The sequence below is a fragment of the Sciurus carolinensis genome, chromosome 10 (assembly GCF_902686445.1).
Source record: "Sciurus carolinensis chromosome 10, mSciCar1.2, whole genome shotgun sequence".
In the NCBI taxonomy this organism is placed as follows: domain Eukaryota; kingdom Metazoa; phylum Chordata; class Mammalia; order Rodentia; family Sciuridae; genus Sciurus; species Sciurus carolinensis.
The window spans coordinates 43257332-43280039 of record NC_062222.1 but is presented as its reverse complement, the minus strand read 5'-3'; the positions used below and the strand labels follow the sequence as shown (position 1 = coordinate 43280039).

Genomic DNA, 22708 nt, shown 5'->3' with positions numbered 1-22708 from the left:
CCACCGAGCCACAATCCCAGCCCATTTTATATTTTATTTGGATTCAGAGTCTTACAGAGGCTGGCTTTGAACTCACCATCCTCCTGACTTGGCCTCCTGAGCCACTGGGATTAATAGGTGTGTGTCACTGTACCAGGCTAGTTTTTCTTTATAGTAATTAACACTAGTCTATCCTGTCCCATAGTTCATTTGAAAAACACAAAAATACACCTTTTATCCAGATATGGAAATCAATCTACTGTGCTGCATAGTCATTATTGGGGCCACTTTTTGGTTAGTAGTCCTAATATCACTTATATGGAAGTTAAAAATCTGAAAATAAATAAGGAAAAAACTGGAGATAGGATTAGAACTTTGCAAATGATGATAGTTATCATGATATCTAAATAATTTTATTATGAGGAGTCACCTATAAAATAGAAGGTAATAAAACACAAACACTAAGGACATGAGTCTATTGGGTGTAGGGCAATGAGGGTAGTAGATGGAACTAAAAGTAACTAAAAAACTCATCGGGAGAAGAAATAAGCCCAAAATATACCTGGGAACTCAATATGTACTAATAAAATATCAGGGTGTACTTGTAACTAGCAACTAAAGAGAAGACTAAGGAACATTCAAATGCGTCACTATTGAACATGTACCAACTAGACTTTCATTAAGCGATGATCTGGTAAGAGAGATTAGATAGAAAAATGAAGTTTTATATTACATAAATCAATGTAGAATTCAATAAGGTGCACTACCATAACAAATCTATAGCTAGACTCTAGAGTAAAATATTTCTTATTTCTGAAAATAGTAGTTTTTCAGATAAAAATTATCTTAAGATTACTACATATAGTTATTTTCATTTGAAAGTTTTCTTGAAAAGCACAAATGAAAACTGAAAACATCTTTTTTTTTTATCGGTCATATAGATATTTTAATGCCTACAGATACATGACTATGCATAAATACTAAAATGTTACAAATAATATTATAATTTTAGAACTTTTTCACTTAATATAATATGAATATCTTTTTTTTAATGTAAACAAATGGGATACATGTTGTTTCTCTGTACATGGCGTAAAGGCATACCATTTGTATAATCATAAATTTACATAGGGTAATGTTGCTTGATTCATTCTGTTATTTTTTCCCTTCCCCCCTGAAAACATCTTTTTAAAAGGATATGTAATCAGGAATTCCTCCAAACACAAATCACTATTGAAGCACACTGTATATTTATTGGCTTGCAAAGTACCCTCGATTCTGTGACAAATTTATACTTATTAAGTACAAACAATAAACAAAGAGGTATATAAAAAAAAAGAACACATACAACATAGTTACTTCTCTGAGAAAAAATAGGTTAGGAAATGAGGCAAAGGATTTTTGCACTCACCCTCAGCCCCATTTTTAAATTCCCATTACTTTTCTCTTCCTTTGTTTTGGAGGAAGATGAGAAGATGAGTGGACAGTGAGAAGGGACTCTCAGACAAGACCTGTATGTACACTTTGAGTTTTGGGTAGGCTACTGCTAATCCTCTGAAGGTGGTTCTACCTAAGAGAATTACCTGAAGGTTCCACTGCCTTGAGAATTACCTGAAGGTGTCATGTGGAGTCAGCTCCAAGGTAGGGATGGGCACAATCATTGCAAAGGACTTCACAGCACAGCTGGTATGCCATACCTGCCCTCCCCATTCCCATCCCACCTCCTTGAGACATGAGACACAAAGAGAATCCAATGAGAAATTCATGCCAAAGTCCAGTGTAAATTCGATGTCCTGAGTTTCACACTTTGAAATCCCTTCTCATCAGCTTCCCTCACTCATTCAACGTGATTTATGGTCCTTCTAAGTACAGGACTTGATTGATCCCTTTAAGGTCTCTTAAGAGTAAATTTCTCAATCTCAACCTTGATGGTACTTTTTCTATTTTTTGAATCTCAATATTTTTTTCTCTAACACAGAGTGGCTCTAAATTATTTCCTCTTAGAACATTCTTTAGATGCCTTCAGTTCTCAGTGATCCTTTATTATTCTGAATTTCAGCCACTTTTTTATATACAATCTATACTCTACTATCTAAAATTAGTAAACTTAAATGTATATCTCATATAACTTATATGGCCAAGAGCAAGAAACATTAATGATATTCTCCCTAGAAAAGATAGGGAAGTAAGTCACTAAATGTAAAAAATGAAAATCTGATTTTAAATATAAATTTTTAGAAAATGCCTTTGGAGATTAAAATGCTAAACACCATCAGGCTCATTCTTATTTAGAATGACCATGACTTGAGCAGTCAGTGGGTTCCTACTCCTAAGAACAATGATGTATACATCCAAATGCATGAACGGACATTGGGGAGTAATGCACTGTACAATGTGATCTCAGTAATCGGGGTATCATAGATAAAGTTGTCTTTTTTCCCCTTCATTTACCTACCTTTTATTATTATTATTTTTTATTCTTTTTAGTTATATATGACAATAGAATGCATTTTGACATATTATACATACATGGAGTATAAATTCCCATTCTTGTGGTTTTACATGATGTGGCGCTACACTGGTAGTATATTCATATGTGAACACAGGAAAGTTATTTCCAATTCAGTCCATTGTCTTTCTTATTTCCATGCCCCCTCCCCTCCGTTCATCATCTCCCTTGTCTGATCCAATGAACTTCTATTCTGCCCCGTCTCTGCCTTATTGTGTGTTAGTATCTACATATCAGAGAGAACATTTGCCCTTTGGTTTTTGGGGATTGGCTTATTTCACTTAGCATGATAGTATCCAGTTCCATCCATTTACCAGCAAAAGGCATAATTTAATTCTTTGATAAAGCTGTCTTTAATGAGAGATTAAATCCTTAAGAATCTAGGATTATTATGTTATTAGGATATATGCTCTTAACAGGGAAATTAATCAGAGACTGTCTTCTTCAGGGATAGCATATGTTTCTTATTCAGGAAAACCAAGAGGAATATCAAACTTATAAAACAAAGAGAAAACAGAATTACTTACTGTTGAAAATGTATCCATTGTAACCTATTGCCATTTTTTCAAAAATAACCTTAATATTTAAAACAAGAGACATAATATCAAGAAGCAAGATGGCAGTAGTTATCCTGTTTTCTACTTTTTCATTTTTTCTAGCAGCAACCAAATGTTAGAAATATATTACATATATTATTTCTGGTTTCATAGGAGAAACAGACTGTATTTGGTAATTCTCTTTGATAAAATTTCTGCCATCTTATTAAAGGTAGTAACATAGGGTGGTCTAGCATTTTGGGTTACTTAGGTTTTTTTCAGATAAACTTATACAAAAGCCTGAAGCACTGACATAACACATAACAAAGAGTCATGTTATGCTATTTTTTTTGGTAAAATAACGTTTTTTCTCCTCCAAATATTGATATTACATTTTAAAAGATAAAACTAATCAGTCAAAAAAATGAGACCATGATGGCAGATAATAATGAATAGATATCAAAACAAGTCATGCTTATTAAAACATATCTCTATTCTCTATCTATCTATAGTATATTCAAAAGAACTACAGTATACCACATGCTTCCTTTAGGTACTATGAGGATTTACTTGAACTTGGGAAGAGTGGGAGGGAAGGAGAGAGAGATAAGAAATGCATATTTTCTTAAACTTGGAAACTAAGTTTCTACCCTTCTAAAATGCTAAATCTCCTTGAAAGTTAACATGCATCTGTTTCAAGTCTTTACAGGTATTACAAGATCTTAACTGTTGAAAGCACATACTGATGAAAAGTGGAATTTTCCTGTTGATCTATTGCTGTTTCTCTGTGACCAACTTTCTTTTAGAAATGAATGGTCACAATCTGAAATTCCATGTACTTTTATTTGAATGCTACTGGATTCACTAACTGATACAGTTTTTTGTTCATTGTTTCACTAAACAACTTTCGCTGAATAGGCAAAGCACTGTGACACCGTTGTGCACCAAGATGATTTTGAAAACTTCATTTATAGCCTAGCTGTGTTCCCATGGACTACTGCACCTCATTTCCTAACAGTGCAGTGAAGGAATGTTCATGATCCCTGTTTAGACACAGGACAGTGGCCCAACAGAATGAAGAGACTTACACAATGATATTCAGCTATTAAAAACCAGAGTTGGAATGTAAGTTCAGGAATTATGATTCAAAATCCCTCTACCTCTACCCTGCCCACTGCATAGTCCTCTACATGAGATCTAGCAGACACATGAAACACAGAGTTCATAACAGAAAAGATTTAAGGAACACAATGCCTACACTCTTGTCATCAAGCCAGTGTTGCTGGGGTTCATGTTGAGCCTCAGCTCTGATAACAAAGGCCTCTGTGTTATTCCTGGTATCCAATCATCATCACCCTGCAGCCAGTCCCCGTGATTATATCCCTGGGACTAAGTTCCTATTTCAGCCTCCTGCCTCGTACAAGTCTCTCATGAAGTGGGATCCTGCTTTACTCTAGACAGGACTAGAATCCTGTACTGCAACCCAATATCTGGGACTTTCATTTCTTCTAAACAGATCCTCCTAAAGTCCAGAGTCCCTGTCTGTACTGTGGAATTTGCCTGTTCTTCTATATGCCCTAGTTCAAACTGGCAGCAGCATGCATAATTTGAATGACTGCCTTAGCCAAAATCTTTGCTTTCGGGTTAACTATCCTTAAACCATCCTCCACACTGCTGCTTAAATCACTATTATATAATTTAAACACAATTACATCCTTCTTTACTAAAAATTTCTCACCAGACTCCTGAAACCTCTAAGTTTAAAAAAGAAATCAAGCCTTGAAAAGGAAAAAAAAAAAAAAAAAAAAGAAAACTCTTACCTTATTAACTACCACTCATCCTAGTTTACTACACTTTAGCTGATTCAAACTTCTTGTTAATGCTGTAATAGAAAAATAGTTTCATGTCCCCAAGTATTTGCATATGCTGATCCCTCAGTCTGGAATGCTTTTATCTCCCCATGCTCCAATGGACAAATACCCATTTATCGCTGATACAACCATAGGTGTTAACCCACTTTCTCCAGAGGTGGAATTTCATACTTTCTCCCCTGTGTTACCAGGGCACCTCATGGATGTCTATGGTGAGTTACTTTCACCCTGCATCATAAATTGTTATTGGCGCAAAAGCCTCAACTCCTCCAGGGCCAGCGTCTTTTATTTAATTTTAAGTACCTCTAGTAATTTGCTTTGCCCATCTCTGTGGTAGCTCACTACTTCCTGTTGAACCTCTAACTCATTACAATATATTCTTTATCTGTATCCACCACACTCTTCCCCAGAATATAGCAGTATATCTACATCTCCAATTTCCAGAACTAAATCTAGGTCTTGCTTTCTTTCAGTTTGCAGTTAACAAGGACAAGTTTATTTCAATGTCAAAACATGACAAACTAAATGACAAGTTTGAAGGTTTTAAATCCATTGGGAGTGGAGTGCAGTATGGAGATGCTTAATGTAAAAGGTGGCATTTAACTTGGGAAAGATTGTCATCAGGATAACAGAACTCTTGACAAAGGACAGACAGCAGAAAATAAGGTCCTGAATTAGGTTCCTGGCCAAGGAGATGTGGGAAGGTTGCCAGGTCACCTACTTCCATTAACTAGCTGGGGCAGATTAGAAAGATACTGGGGATCCTAGGAGCTATGTATACGTAGGAGATGCTGCATGATAGGGATACAGAGAAGCATTTGCACAGTAAACAAAAGAAGTAAGTACTTTTTGTACTGTTTGGGTTCTCTTTCTGTTTGTGCTGTTGTTATTCAGAGAAAACAGAAATCTGAAGAAAAGGCATTAAAAAATTGCCTAACTTCAACACATTAAAAATAGAAGAAAATAAGACTGAGGCTTGGGGAAAGATTATATTTTAGAATTCAATATGAACAATCAGGTAATACTGGGAAATGGCAGAAAAAGAGAGGCATAAGAAAATCAATGAACAAAGAAATTATCTGGCTGAATATTGGAATAATCCACAAGCATGGCTAGAGTTTATTTAGAGTTGATTTCTTTCCTAATTATAAACGTTGGAGCTCAGGGTTACAGTATCCCAATGTATGGTACCTTGGCATGATGGGCACTTTGAATTGAAGGTAAGGGCTCAGAAGCAAGATCTTTGCCCTTCTTCCTCCTGTTTCTCTACCCCAAGCTTAGTCATGGAAACAATGATTCTTCTTGCTGAAGTCGGGTCACAGATATTTGAACCGCTTTTAGTTTCCTCTATCCTTCTGTGTAAGAGTTGGCCACAAAGAAATCCTCTGACCTACTTTGTCTGACAGCAGATTACAAGACCCTCATTTCAAAAGAGGTCCTGCTCTGCCTTATATCCAGGAAGGCACAGAGAGGCCAAGAAGAATTCAGAAAGACAGGCCCTGGTGGGTTCCCCTTTGAATCTATTATCATCAGGTCATGTCCTCTTTGGATATGACATTTCTACATGTCTGTCCATTTTTTTATCAAAAGTAGCATAAAAATAGAACACTTTCCACAAGTCTTTGGGTCTTTATTTCACATCATGTAAAACTTTGATTAAATAAAATAAATCTGTTATGCTTTCTCTTGTTAGTCTATCTTTTGTTTAGAGGAGTATTGGCCAGGATTCTTAAGATGGTTGAGGAAAGGTTTCATAGCTTTCCACCTCTACATAGAAACAGAATTTTCACCATTTAGGAATTTCACAATTATCAGAATTTTCATGAAAAAAACTGGCACATTAACAAAATAGAAGACAATTGAGATGAAATACAGTAAGTCCATGACAAAATATATAAAAATATTTAATTACTAATAAAATATGTGAGATAGTTTGTATTTTCTGAGTACCTACTATTTACACAGTGGTCTTTAGCATTATACGAAGTTGTATGTGGAAAATCAACTTCCTCTCAGAAAAAGTACTCTTTGTATATTATGACCTTCCTATTAATTCTATTTTCTCTCCATCCTTTTAAGAAAAAAGTATGTGTATTCTTGATTTCCCATTAGTATTTTTCCTTAACTATTTATATATACATTCTAAAGTTTCATTTAATATCTCTGTAGATTTTAAGATTAGTTAAGATGTTTCTGGGATGAACATTTCCACTTTATTTTGGCTAGGAAATGAGAGTAGGAGTCAAGAGTTAGAATCCAAAAGATTTTAGATAGCATGAAGGAGAGGGACCCTACTTACCAAACCATGCCTGCTGGTCTCCTTGAACTTCAATGGCTAAGCCAAAGTCTGCCAATTTCACAGCTGCTCCCTTGGATTTGCTAGCTAAAAGCAAATTCTCAGGCTTTATTTAGAAGGAAAAAAAAAAAAGAGAGACTGAAGTGAGAACCTATTTTAAGTGGTTATACAAAACTAACAGTATTTTTACAAGATTAGGGGAGGAAAAAAAATGTCATGCACTGTCGTCTCTCCTGGAGACTGCCATTCCTAAATCGCAGGGAAAACATGGTTAGAAATGATTAAAAATGATCATGTGTGCAGGCTTCAGACAGATGCATAAATATTTTGAAGAGTACTGTACAGAGGGGAGAGATCAAATGAATGAGTACACCTGTCTTGACCTGCTCACATGTTTCCAAGGACCAGCTGAGGTGCAGACTTGGCCACAGACATTGACTTAGAAGCCTAACAGAGCACAGACATTTTCAGCAGAAGGAAACTTGGCAAAATGATAACAAGAATTGGACCAATCTACAGACATTTGGCAAATGAAACTATGCAAATTAAATCCTAGTTGACTTCAAGAGTTTGGACCCAAATGTAGTGATTTTGATTCCTCAATGTTTCCAAACAATTTCTGTACAGATTTTGGAGACTTAACTCTGAATTATGTATTAAAAATGCTGTCTTTAAGAATCTGTTTATTCTTAAAGGCAGAAAGAGTATACTACTATTTGCCAAATGTTATAGTTAGCTTTTTCTTCTTTATAAGCCAGTTTTTAAAACATAATTTACATTTCTTCAAAGTGTGACTCAAAACATTGCTTATGTATTTATTCTCCCATCTCAAAATATGGTGGGAAGGATCCATTTTATTTTCCGGGTATTCACCATTACTCCAGGACTGATAACTCAGTCTTGGAAAGAGGCTGTGTCTACACCATTGTTTCCCAATCAGTGAATCCAGACACATTAGTACTTTCAAAATAAACACCATACCATCTTCCTTCTTTGGATCCCCTCTGTAGATTTTAAGAAATGAAGGAAGAAGGTGGCTAGGAAAAGGAGGCTAGTTCATATATATAGCAAAGTCTACGCAGTCCAGTTATCTGGATGAACATATGGTACTGGTATACATATGGGAGAATGATTCAAAATCTTCCTACTTGGCACTAAGAACCGGCAAATTTGGAATCTGCATCTCAGACTGAAAAAAGTTGGGAAACAATGGGCACTACAAGTGTCAAAACTATTGTTTGAAAATCTAAAAATTGATTCAATCAAACTGATTTTGTTTATATGTTGACAAATAAGGAATTTCAGATTTTTTCACCAAATTGGTTAATTTCTTCTTACTGAGTCAGTTCTGTTAGTTGTTTTGACCTTGTGTAAACACAGCCCAAATCAGTGTTTAATTTATTAATTAAGCCAGCCATGCAAAATAGCAAAAACCCATAACCAGAACTTGGAAGAAATTAAGTTAAATCTATAAGAAATTGGAGTGTGGGAAGGTAAATTTTAATCAAGTTACCAGTCTTAAGGCTATTGCTGCTCACTGCCATCAGATTCATCACTATCATGATAATTGGAAAATATGAGGAAACCTTTGTAACTCTTTAGGGCTGATAGGATTTTGAACTGCCTCAACACTATACAAATAATTTAGTTTGAATTTTAGAATAAGGATGTCTCAAGACTATGAAAGATCTCCACACTGAAATAACTTTTAATTAAACCTAACATTTGAAAACTTTGGAACTCTGGTTGTTTATGAGGATACTGAAGTGTGTAATCATGTTAAATCATTCACATTTGACATTTTACTTTCACAACTAAAATTTACAGTTCACTACATTCATTCATTTTCTAATTTAATCAAGATATAATCTCCAACTCTTAGTTTATGGAATAACTAACCTGGACAAACCACATCAAGTGTAACCAATGGTTGATTCTATTTCTTTGTGACCTTCACATTCAAAAGCATTGAGATGTCAGAGATGTTTGCTAATACACATCTGACCTAATTTGTCAAGCACAGACTCATTGAAGAGTTCCAATCACTTAAGAAATCATAGCCATTTTGGAACTTTTAAGTCAAATGGTTTTGAAGTTTGTGGAGCAAATGCCAGTAACATCAATAAATAAACTTCTTAAAGATAATTTAATTTATTTTTACTCTTATCACTAAATCAGAAAGCGTTTGGGCAGTGCTATGTGCACTAAGCCCTTAAACACCAACTCTCTGCTAATTCAGAAGAAATGGAACTCCTTGAGTTTTATCATGAAGGACCTCTGAATGACTGGGGCAAAGATCCATAACTAGAGAGGACCTAGAAGACTTGACTGTGGGGTCATCCAGGAAAATAATAAATCCATCTGGATTGGTGTTTCACCCTACACCCATGACGACTGTTCAGCTGCAGTTATGGACAGGAAAAGGCAGGGCTATTTCAAGGGGATTGCATATATATTTAAAAATCAATGACATTGACTGGCTTTACATTTACTTATACCTTCTAGGCAAACCTAAAATATAGAATTGTGGAATGTAAGCTGAAAACATTACAATGATTATTGTATTAATGAAAGAAGTATTTGCTATTGAAGGTTTTAATCAGAGGATTGCTTTAAATAGCCAGCTCCAATGATATACTGAAAATATCACACAATGCCAGGCCTGGCTCTACAACTTAGACCCTCATTTTAAAATAAAAAATTAAATAAAATATGGGTAGGGATGTAGTTCGGTGGTAAAGCGCCACTGGGTTCAATTCCCAGTACCACCAAAAAAGAAAAGGAAAAAAAGAAAATCATGCAAACTTGATTTCTGTGTAACTCTTTGTATATAATCATGTTTGAATAATTCTGTTATCATGTTATTGAGTGTTGGGGGCTATGCCATACAGACTACACCAAGATGGCGCCTGGCAGCCAGCCAGAAGTTGCTTTGATCACATGGGTGGTGAGGAAGTCAGTTAACAATAAGCACACCCAGGTGTTTTATCATTGGCCGTATTCAATTACGTCCACGCACACAATGCGTGCACATGTGTTCCTGAGTGCTCCTGATCGTGCCTGCTTGTTTTGACCTTTACCGTGATTGGACAGCTAGCTCCTCACCTGATCTTCACTTAACTAGCCTTGGCCCTACCCTTCACTCCTGGAGGGGATGTAAGCCAGCTCTCCTGGAGCACCGGTGTTCCCGGGTTTCTGAATCATCAATAAACCATTTCGAATTCAAGAGTCTCACTACTCATTTGTCTCCTGCGCCAAATTGACTCCGCTGGACGGCGTCAATTGAGGGTGTGGGAGGCTTAATTACCAAAAATTTCTAAAGACCATTTGAAGTAGGACAGGTACATTTCCTCTGATTTTCTTGAATCACTACCACTTATTACACAGTCACCTTGAAAATATATTATACTACAGAAAGTTCATTGCCAAGTGGGTTAGTTCAAATTCTGAATGCCCACAGAAAGGAAGGTAATTAATGGTTATATTCCACCAAGTGAGAAAGAGTAGAATCTCTCAGTTAATCAGTGGCTGCCTCCTTTGAAAGATGCTAATTTGCTGCTATCCCACTATATTGATCTTCTACAATGATTGAGACAGGGAGATTGGACCTTTTCAATGAGGAACAGTTGTCCATGGGACAGAAATGGGAAGCATTACAACTAAAAAGATATGTGAAAGTCTGGCTCACGTGCTGGCCCTAACTCTATGTGGACTTGGGTAACTCACGACTCTTGGAGCTCACTAATTAGCTCCTTTATCTCCAAAATAAATATTATTATACATCTATGAATTATATTTCATAAGTGTCTATGGAATGATGAAATCTGAGGTTTCATGTCACAGGATCTTCATCCTCTGTAGGGACAATATATACATTAGTGATTAGCTTTGACAGTCCAGGACAGCTGGCCATTTCAATGTGTAGGACATTCAACATTTAAATCTACTATGTTAATCTTTTATTTATTGAGATTAACTCTAAATTCTTACAATGTGATCACTTTTAGGTTGTTTTTTAAAATAGATTCTACTGACATTCTCACACATAGGTTCCTTCCCCACCCCATTGCTTCCTAATGATGCAGGATTTTCCATGACATCTGGTCTCAATGTCAACAACCATTTATAGCATATCAGCTGTAATGAGCAGCAACTGTTTGTAAGTTTTGTTCTGTATTTCCATATGGATACAATGGCAACTTCTTTCAATATGATCCAAGATTTTCTTGAATCTGTTCAAATATCTCAAAGTACTCAGGCAAGTTGTGAAATCACTGTTAGAACTGGAAGAGACTTAGGCAATCAAATAATAACTCAGTCCCCTCAGGTTCTAAAGAGATGAAAGCCAGGTCTTAGAGCCACATTCTCTATTTCTTTCCTTTTAAAACGATGTGATAGAAAACTTTTCTGATGTTTTAAAAATGTTTCATTCTCAAGAGGTAGTCTATCTGTTTAGAAGAGTTTGAAGTATTAAAAAGTATATAGACTTACAGCAAATAAAATAAGTGGAAAACTTATGAAAGGCACATAGTTTTACTCTTGCTTCTCCAATTGTTTATTAAGAAACTGATTTAGTAAAGGTAATGGTCATTTTCACCACTAGTCAGATGGAAGGTTTAGCTGGGTACATATGTGATAACTATCCTCAATAAGACTTAACCATTGGGAATACATGTGTAAAATCACATGTATTTTACTTCTTTTTACACTTCCTTCTTTTTTACTATTATAAAAATAATAAACTATTAATTTTATTACTACATATTATTTCATTTTTATGTTACCTTGGATATTATTCTTAAGGAGTGAAGACTGTCTTTTAGAGATTCTTTCCTCTATTGGAAAATAACAATATTTCAACAAGAAGTTCAGCATCCTCTTCTTTGGTGTGTTTTCAGTCACTTTTTTCTGAGCCAGAGAGGGTGTGAACAAAGCTCCCAGAAATAAACAAAATGAAAATCTGCATGAATTGAAAAGCTACTTTCATCTTGCACACAGTACAAGTGATTTGGAGCTTTTATTTTTATATGGAATGAATGCCTGAATTCTTGTTCCTAGCACAGGGAGTTTCTAGCTGAGTTTTCGATCAGGAAGTACTCTATTGTCATGGGTACATGAGCAGATTCTCGGAATCTCTTGGTATTTCATTATTGTTTCTTGATTTACTTTTTTTTTTTTTAATCAGGGATTGAACCCAGGGGCACTCAAACACTGAGCCACATTCTCAGACCTTTTTATTTTTATTTTTATTTTTTTAAATTTTGAGACAGGGTCTTGCTAAGTTACCTAGGACCTTGCTAAGTTGCTGAGGTTGGCTTTGAACTTGAAAACCTCCTGCCTCAGTCTCCTGAGTGGCTGGGATTATAGACATGTGCCACCGCACCCGGCCTAAAACTTTAAACTTTTATCTAAAGATGTTTCAGAAAAAAGTAGAATACTTGTGGTAATATAATTATTCAAAACATAAAGTCAAAATTTGATGTATAGGTATAGAATGTATAGGTAGGTATAGGTATCTCCTACCTATAGTTAACAAAGATTGACTGAATGCTTCTCATCCTTCTCCTACCCCTAATAACTAATTTATTTCTAACCTGACTGTACATTTATTTCTCTGAAGCAGTTTTAGAAATTCCACTCCAAAAAACTCCAGAATTGTTCTCTTCATTAAAATCTATATCTATATCTATATCTATATCCTCATATCCATCCATCCATCCATCCATCCACCCATCCACCCATCCATCCATCCAATGATTTCTCCATTCAGTAATGTTATTCAGAAGGGAGGCTAATAGGAAAGAAAGGAATTTCTAATAAGGGAATTCGCAGTGTGTCAATTTGTTATTAGAAGATTCAGTTGTGTCTATAAAGTCTCCTATCCACATTGCTATTCATGAAATAGTTTAATAATCCTTTCAAATACATTGGAACTGAAGAAATATTACTACTTTGTATGAAATATGGTTATTTGAAAAGCATCACTATAGTAACCCTTTTTATTTTGTCAATTCACAGAAATTATATTCTATATGTTATTTTATTGTTTTCTGGTATTGAGGAGTGCTCTACATTTAAAAAATTATTTTGAGATAGAATCTTGCTAAGTTTTCAAAACTGGCCTCAACTTCCGATTTTCTTGTCTCAGAAGTTGGAATTACAGCTGTGTGCAACCAGGCCTGGCTTGATAGGTTCTTAAACGAGAGTTTATGCTATCTAATCTTTCTATACTTCTTGTGACATCAAGAATTGTCACTTGTTACTGCAAATTCTCTTTGACATAATATTCTTCTGAAGGGAGTACTTGTTTGATGTACTTACTCCCCCCAAATTGATTGTCTTCATATGGTCTAAATCAAATGTGGCCAATGCATTTTTTTTTTTTTTTTAATGTCACCAGCTAGTGGCAGAGTGCTGGCCTAGTATGCATGAGGTCCTTAATTCAATCGCAGCATTACAAACAAACAAACAAACAAACAAAAACCACTTTTACTATGTCTTATTTTCCAAAGTCGGTTGGCCAATGCCAACTTATTAATTTCCTAAGTAGGAATTTTTTTCTTTATACACCAGTCTATTTTCAAATTATGTTGCCTCTATTCCACATTATAATTTAAATATGCCTTACTTTCTTTGTTCTTAATGATAAAAAGTTTCTATATTTCTGGGAGATTCACAGGCAGGATTATTAAAACCTTTTGATTTATTAACCATTTCCCCCAAATAGTTCTTAATGCCAGTGGTAAAATTACTTGCCCAATATTATTTTGACCTATTCTTTGACCTCTGTAAAAGTTTTTTAATTCATTTAACTGAATTGACAAGTGGTAGTGATTAAGTATGTAGACTTGGAACCAAATTGCTAGGGCATAATCACATCTTATTAGTTGAGTTAGTTTGAATAAATTATTATTTCACTTTTGGTTACCAAATTTTCCTGACATAATATGGGGACAATCATAGTACCTTTCTCATAAAGATTATTCACATCATGCAGCATAAGGTTGCTAAGGTTCTGCCTTAATCCAGACCTTCCCAAAGACTCTGGTTCTATCCTTCAACTATAATGGTGTAATTTTTCATCAATGCTAGATCTCTCCAATACAACCTGGGTCCACATCAATTGACCCACCACTGGCTGCTTCTCAGATGAAAGACTGCAATCCATGTATCCATAGGGCACTTCTTGGTGTTGTCTGGTGTACTTCTTCATGCTAATATTCTATCATTTGGGACCTTTTCCTATTACTTGTTTCTGGGACATCCTCCAATTGTCTCAGTTTTATTTCTAGGTCCTGATAATTTTTGATCTGGTGGATTCCAAAGGGTGGTAATTAGCCAAATGTTCACCTGGTGATCTTCAGTCTAAAGATATTATCATCCTCTTTATGTTATTCAAATATTAACACACTCAATAATCTGTTAAGATCCCCTTTTATATTATGAATGTATAATTCACATACATTTGTATTTTTGGTTGAACTGCATTCATTTCTAAATTAAATGACTATGTTGCAAGTATTTGTTAGTTTAAGGTCCCATGATAGGTATGGAGGAGGAATACATAATTTTAAATAGCTATTGTTCCTGGAGGAGGCATAAAGACAAATTGTATAACTCCCATGCAGCCATATATGCACTTGATAATGATTAAAAAAAAAACACAAAAAAACAAAAAAACACAAGATTTCCCATGTCTTTCTCTCTTTCTGATGTGGACTAATGAAACTTATATGCATTAAACATTTTAACTGTACACTAACATATGAATTGGGATAGGAAATGAAAAAAAAATGTGGCCAAGGAACATTGTGGACCACTTTTTAATTTAAAGTCTGGCAATAAGCTTCCATAGTTCAACTCTTTTCTCCATTTTACTGTATTGGTAAATATACCATTACAAGCAGAATATTTATCATGCAGAATACAAATCTTGGTAAAGGCATAAAACAAAGCTGGGATTTAGAACACTCAAGGTGGGCATCTGCTGCTCCTAATGCCCATGCCTTGGGTCCTCTGATTACCAAATGGTCCACTGAAACAAGCAATGAGAACCAGACTCAGCTGTAGTCCAGCCACGTCATCAATTTGACAAAACTAGGACAACAGTTACAAAAGTCCTAACAAGTCTCATAAATTCATCTCTGTCCTTTCCCAAGATCAGAATGAGAATGGACAGCCAAAATTCTCTTCCGCTTTGCGAGAAATCTGATGGGTAACATAGTAGGCTATTACTTTGACAGAAATACTTTTGGTAGTAGGCCTCTCTAGAGATCACTTGCTTAAGCCTACGTTTTTAATTACTGACTTTAGTTCATATCAGAAAATATATCTTTCTTCACAGTCCATGTCCAAGGTTCAGTGCCATCTCTAATTAAATTTCCAGTCTTTGAAGGGCTTAGCTAAGTCCAGACAGGAAGAGAATTCATAAAAGAGAATTCACATTTTTCATGCTTGCCTTTATTTTGCGGGGTAGGGGCACTACTGGGCCTAGCACAGGCTAATCAAGTGCTCTACCACTGAGCTACACATCTAGCCCCTTTTTAAGTTTTATTTTGAGGCAGGTGTCACTAAATTGTGGAGACTGGCCTCAAACTTTCTATCCTCCTGCCTCAGCCTCCTGAATAACTGGGATTATAGGCTTGTGCTGCTGTGCCTGGTTTATACTTGACTTTTACAGTACATTCCAGTTTACATAACATGGAATAAAATGTTTTAAGTGATAGATTTATCAAATACAGTATCTAATAAAATAGCGCAAATATTGTGCATGCCCCTATATGTTTGGTAAAAAGGAAAGTAGTATTGCAGGTTCTGAGATGTAACATAAAGGGGTTGTGTCTGCTGTACGTGGCTACTGAGAAATTTGGGGGTGATTACCAAAGATATAAATTTTCAAAGGAACATACTGTTTTTCCTTTATCATAATGGGTACATTTGGTATGAAGTCCTATTTGACACAAAGAAAATGCCCTTAGGCATACCTTGCTTTTGATAGTTATAACCCTCAGAATCAATGAAAATTAAAAGATTCCAGGAAACTTGAGTCAATGTTTTGCATACAAATCACATCTTCCTGTAACCAACTGTTGATATTTAGAAGCGTATTCTTCTAGAACATTAAATGAATGGGAAACTAGAGATTTACAATTGATTATAGCCAGGGAAGTCTACATAAGAGAAAACCGTGTAGGTCCTTCCAATGAACACTTACAGTGTTAGGGGACATTCTAAATTTGCCACCTTTTTACTAATGCCTGGAAAATGCTGAGGTTGCAAACAAAGAATTGAAAATATATGGTACCATATAGTACATTAGCTATTTCCCCCACCCTGTAGTTTTCTTTTATTTAAATTTCTGGGCTTTCACTATTTTTCTGATATACCACAAGTAAAGCCAAAATGTTGAGAGAAGAGAACAGAAAATTAATTTAAAAAGTAGTTTCTTTTTGAACTATTTCATTTCTAAATGATCTAAAAATATTTTGTCCTCAATGGTAGCAGACACTGAGTGAAGTTTTAAAAGTATTAGGAAGTATTGATATGAGAATAAAACTATATGTTATATACACATTATCTGATAGTATATGTATTTTCCTATCTGTATTTTTAGAAGACCCAAATATCTTGGTCCCCAGGATATAAATACATTTAGAACCAAGAGGTCTCAGTGTCCTCAGAATCCCCAGAACTAATAGTAGGGGAAATAGAACATAAAGTTCAAAATAGCACCCAATCACTTGGGCCAAAAGTCTACATAATAACATTTTATAATTTTGATAATTCTTTACATAATGTTGGGCATATAATATGAATATTAAATAACATGTTTGATCAATGTCCACAGAACATTTTAAAATGAAGAAGAGATCATTAGTCCTACTGAAAGTCACATTAAATTCTATATCTATTCCTAGGTGTAAGGAAATATAGCAACCTATTTATTGTTTATATTAGCAAATTATTTCTCTCTGGATAGAGGATTTATATGTCTCTAATGTGTATTAGAGATGAGATAAGAGAGTGTGGTGAGGGAAAGTGCCTGGCGAGGGAAAGTTTTGGAAGGAGTCCACACATTAAGCAACAATTTTATTGCTTATATTTTGCCTTTACAGGCATAATTGCAGCTGAACAGTCATTAGGAACTGTGTGGTGGTTTAATCTCCAACAGCATTACTCACCTTCAGGTCCCGATGGACTACGCCCATCTGATGGCAGTGTAGCACAGCCTCCAGGATCTGCTGAATGCAATGACTGCATGCAAACACCAGGGGGCGTGTGTTAGTTCCAAGCTTACACTCACTGTCTGTATACCCTCAGAGAGACTGGGTTAAAGTGCAGAGCTAGCAGACAACTGGAGTTGTATTTTAACTCCTTCAGTCGTGTAAACATATTGCTCAAGTAGAGTGACTACTACCTCAGAACCATCAGAATCTTGCCAGATATAAGCCTGAGGAGGGATCCACTTGTTCTAGAAAAATCCATTTAAACAATATTTCATTTGGTTCAGGAGCTCATTTCTTGGCTATAGATTCTTCCAGGAAATGAACTGGAACACATATAATCTCTGTAGTTGTGCTCTTCCTCCACCCCACGCATAAAAACTGTTTGCCTAGTCTCTCCCATTTTTCTGGTATCGTTTTAAAAGCTGTTACATTAGCAGACAAGGCACCATTAAGGTTAAATTAGGATACGTAATGAATTTTTGATAAATCATTAACTTCTTGTGCTTTAATTTAGCTGGCAATTATTATCTCTTGCCTAAGGGTTCGTCAGACTCAAATGGAGCAATGTGTAACCAGTTGTTCTGCTACAGCAACCCATGGTCTCAGAACAGAAGTGGTGTTTAAATCTACAGGCGGACATACATCACAGGCTACGTTTATCTCCAGGCTAATGCTGGACAATTCAGGAAAGCCTGCCCCCAAACCACCTCTGGTAAGTTTATTGCTTGGAAACGTAACAGGTTATATTCTTCATAGTGTCCTTCCCTTTTTGCTATGATGTATATTTAGCCTGTAGATGAGCAAACTGAAAGAGCCATCATGCATTATCATTTCATCATTTACTCTTTTCAGGAGAAAGTGGGAAAGGCAAAGGAACCATATTAAATAACCACCCACCCTGCCCTTTTCCCCAGGAAAAAGAAAAAAACAAAAAAAACAAAGAAACTCCTTTGATTCAGATTTATGGACTCCATATACTGACCTTCAGGTCCCTGTGAACTATGCCATTTAGGTGACAATGATTTACACTTTCTAGAATCTGCTGTATACAATGACTGCAAAGATACAAGGGCAGAATGGAAGGGAGAACATTTTAAAGGCACATAATCACATTGAATACAAAATAAAATGTGAGTTCAAACGAAACAAACAAACAAACAAAAATTATAGTTCTTCACTTGTTTTTAGCTTTACATCAGAATTAAGTAATGTTGAATAAAGCTAATTTTGTTTCTAACAAAAATGACATCCAACATAGAATTTGTGACAGGTTCAGACAAAACAATTTGAGCTGTGTTTTTTCATTATAAGTGTACAAATTAAATCATCCAATACAAAACTTGAAATTTCCATCTTTAGGAAGAAAATTTTAAAAATAATTACCAAAAATGCTCTGGGAAAACTCTCCAGAGATATAAAATTTCTAGTTTTTTTCTCATACACATCTAAACTGTTTAAAATCTGAGGTCACAATTAAACATAGGTTGAAACAAGAGGGTCAACACAGATGAAGTGGCAGGTGAAACGAGGGTTAAAAAAAAAAGGGGGGACACATTTACCATATTGACTCAGAAGTGGTGTTTCCTGTATAATGTATCAATAGGAAAACTAATTGCAAGTCTCCAATAACAGAGGGAGAATTTAAAGTAAACCCATGACATAAAATAAACCCCTCTTCAGTATAAGAATACCCTGGGGAAGGGCTGGGGAGCTTGCACAAAGAAATAAATAATACATATACACATCAATAAAAATTTAAAATCCCCTAGAGCACTGGTAATTGTTAAACCCATTTCCATACACTTCAGTGAAGGGAAATTTTTGTTTATCACTATTCAAAATGCGAATTTTATCTATTCTTAATAAAGACTCACTGATGTCAAATAGACTGCTAATTAAATTAGGAGAAATTGTCTGACTGGCACCCATAAGGTCCCATGAGCTGTTATCTGACATACAATAATGCAGAATGTACCACACTGATGAATTTTGTAAAATTTCACTGTGCAATTCAAATGCAAGTGTGAATAGAACTGCATTCATTTAAGGATGAAGCGAACAATTTGATAAAGACATTTTCAATCATTTAATGTACAAAATAATATTATTCTAAAGGAAACTGCTGAATTAAAAAGTTATCAGATTTACTAGAGTATAAACATAAAAAATTGATCATGATTGTGATTTTCTAGCTCTAGCTCTATTAATAGTACTAGTGAATCTCACATTGATAGTCATTGACTATGCAGTTTATTTGAGTATTATCATTATTTTTAAATCATATGATGTTTTTTTTCTTCTATCATAATGTTCACTTCATACCCTTTTTTTTCTTAAGGAATATTTCTCTTTCTTTTCTCAAAACATAGCATAATTTATTGCACCTAGGGAATAATATAAAATAAAAAAACAAACATTATTCATCTTCACCATTTTATAGTAGTAAGGATGGATTCAACTCTCAATTTTTTTTATTTTAATTTTTGTTTTTGTGATGTTCACCATCAAAACTAGGGCCTTGTGCATGCTAGACAAGTGTTCCACCACTAAGCCACATTTCTTGTTTCTCAATTCTTAAATTCTTAAGGGCTAGTAAGAAAACAGACTTTCACAAATGTTTTGAGGAATATCCCCCCTTTTCTGCTTATAATTGGAAGAGAAAGCTTCTTCATTTTTATTTGTAGGACCTATCCTAAAAAATATAGTTAATTTTCAAATTTAATATAAGCATGCATATTAAATAATCCAACTAACAGATTCTGACCTATTATCTATAGGGCTCTTCAACAGTGAATACAGTCTCTATCTTTATTTGAGCCAATATTGTTCTAATATACCAGCACATTTAACATAACTTTGAGAGACAAAATAAATTATATTTCCTAACTTGTTTACTACCTTGATTAAAATTATTACTCCCTCTTAGCAAACGGGCAAATGGTTACTCTAGGTCTGCTCTGAGAACCCTTTTCTAGACCTAATAAAGATTTGAGGTAAACTGAATAACTAATGGTACAAGAGACACAGAACTTTCTATTTGGCACTGGAAGTAAAAATTCCATTAAAAATTAGAAAGTTATGTACAGAGAGAGTCACAGAATGCTATAAACAGTAGCATTAAACTGAGAAAAATCAGATTTAGAAATGAGCTCATGTGTGCATGTGCTACTTTGGAGGGATGGAAAACCTTGACTATCAGCAGAATATCTGCAGAAGGTCCTGCTACAGAGGCATGGCCATGATAGCAATAGAGAATGGAGGCAGAAAGCCAGTAGCTGGATTTTCATAACATCTCATTTACATTGCTAATGAGCTAATTGTTCTTGATCAGATTTTTCAAAATAAGGGACAACTACAGAATATATAAAGAATGCTGAGGAAATTGACACCATGAAGTCTAAGTAATGCAAGCAAGTGGATTTCTGTTCTGTCACTCCCAAAATGTTGCTTTGGGTAGCCTAGGAAGTTCCAAAGTAGATAAAATGTTAGCCTTTTAAAAAACTTCTATAACGATATCGCCAGTTAACAAGACTGGGAAATTACCCTTGAATCCTCTGAAATACCTGAATATTTTTCATGTCAGAGTTCCAAGGGTTTTAATGAGACTTCCAAAGAGTTAAGTAGCCAATAAAAACACTTTAAAGAGGCCACTGGGGTGTTTGGGTTCGTTTCTGCTTCCTAACTTCATGTGCGACTGCTCAGCAGAACTTTCTGTGATGGATGGAAATGCTCTGTATCTCTCTGTCCAATTGGTAGCCACCAGCCATTTGTGGCTATTAAGCCCTTGGAACATGGCAAGCCCAGGTGAGAACCGATAAAAATAAAATTCAGACCAGATCCATAGATTTGTTTTCTAAGAATCAACCTAGAGGTCCTTAGAAGAGATAAACTTCAGTTAAGAGGGGCTTATCAGAAAAAGAAGCCATAAATGTGAACTGTTATGGGGCATTTAAATATACACATATAAATATATACATCAAACAAGGGTCATTTAAATGATGAATCTTCTATCTTGCCCAGGGCAAGTCACTTACCTGGCATCAGCTTCACTGTAATATTCTCTCGCCACTATGTCTTCAAACAATTCACCTCCAGTAACTCTGGGGAGACAAATAAAATCATCACTTTTTTTAAAGAAAGAAAAAAAAATTAGATATCAGTAGATTTGCAACTAATATTCATACTAAACATTTTTCTTGGACTACTTTTTAAATTATCAAAACAAGGTATTTTGAAACATTATGATATTTACTTTCCCTAACAGGCATATCTCTTTAACTTAAACATTTCATATTTTCTATTCGTTTTTGTATCCCTAGATTCTGAGGTCACAATTTTTCTGTATGCCATAAATACATTCAGCAAATATCTTTTACAGAAAATGGTTTCCACTGAAGTTTTTATTTTGGTTCTCTGTATATTAACAGAGTTCTAACAAAATGTATGGCATAGTTTAAGAATCTTTTCTGAACAAACCATGGGTTTGATGCTGTCATTGTGTGTCATTAAACATGTACACTTTTCTCCTTGCAAACACACAGGGAAATACACCTTCTTCTCACAAAAGTGGAATAATGTAATATTTATAAATAAACTAATTTGTTTTTCACATTATATTAAACCAAGAGCACTTTCATATCAGAAGCATTTTTTTCCTGTTTAAAATAACGGTACCAAAATGAGTTAGGTGTATGTGCATGTATGCACACACATATTTACATATTTTAGGGTATTTCTAGAAGAAAATTTCTTACAAGTAAAATTTCTGGGTCAAAGAGTGTCAACATTTAAAAATTTTATTAGGATGACATGACAAATTGCTGTCCAAAATGGCTGTATGCCCAAGACTGAAGGTGCCCATAGGCCCAAATCATTTAATATTTTTATTAATAAGTAAAGTAATGTTTTCTAAATGTTAAAAGTGTTATGTCATATTAGTATGAATGTCTTTACTATTAGTTATGTGGACTGTTTTAACGTGTATTTATGAGCTTTTTTTTTCTTCTGCTATGATTTTGCTTGATTTTAAAAGGCAATTTCAGCTTTGGAGTTTAACCCTATAATATCTTATAATACCTAATACTACTGAGCACTTACAATGTGTCATGCAGTGTACAAAGCATTATGTTAACTCATGAATCCTCACAATTGCCCTCTTAGGTAATTTTTAATTTGTTCTTTTTAGATAAATGTGACAGTAGAACCTCCAAGGTAATTTTACCATTAGCTCAGTTTATTGCTGAGAAATGAAGGCCCAAAGAATTTCTGTACCTTCTCCAGGATTACCCAGG

General features: G+C 34.9%; 1 protein-coding gene across 18 annotated transcripts in view; it reads right to left on the bottom strand.

Annotated features, from left to right (window-relative positions):
- The window catches only part of Camk2d (calcium/calmodulin dependent protein kinase II delta), a 301010-nt gene that overhangs the window by 63226 nt on the left and 215076 nt on the right, over window positions 1-22708 (bottom strand). For all 18 annotated transcript variants that reach the window (XM_047566259.1, XM_047566254.1, XM_047566260.1 and 15 more), the window contains exons 5-7: window positions 21452-21517; window positions 18400-18472; window positions 7195-7297 (exon numbers count right to left, since the gene is read on the bottom strand). In XM_047566259.1, the coding sequence (XP_047422215.1) occupies window positions 7195-7297; window positions 18400-18472; window positions 21452-21517 (242 nt within the window). The remainder of the gene's footprint in view (window positions 1-7194; window positions 7298-18399; window positions 18473-21451; window positions 21518-22708) is intronic.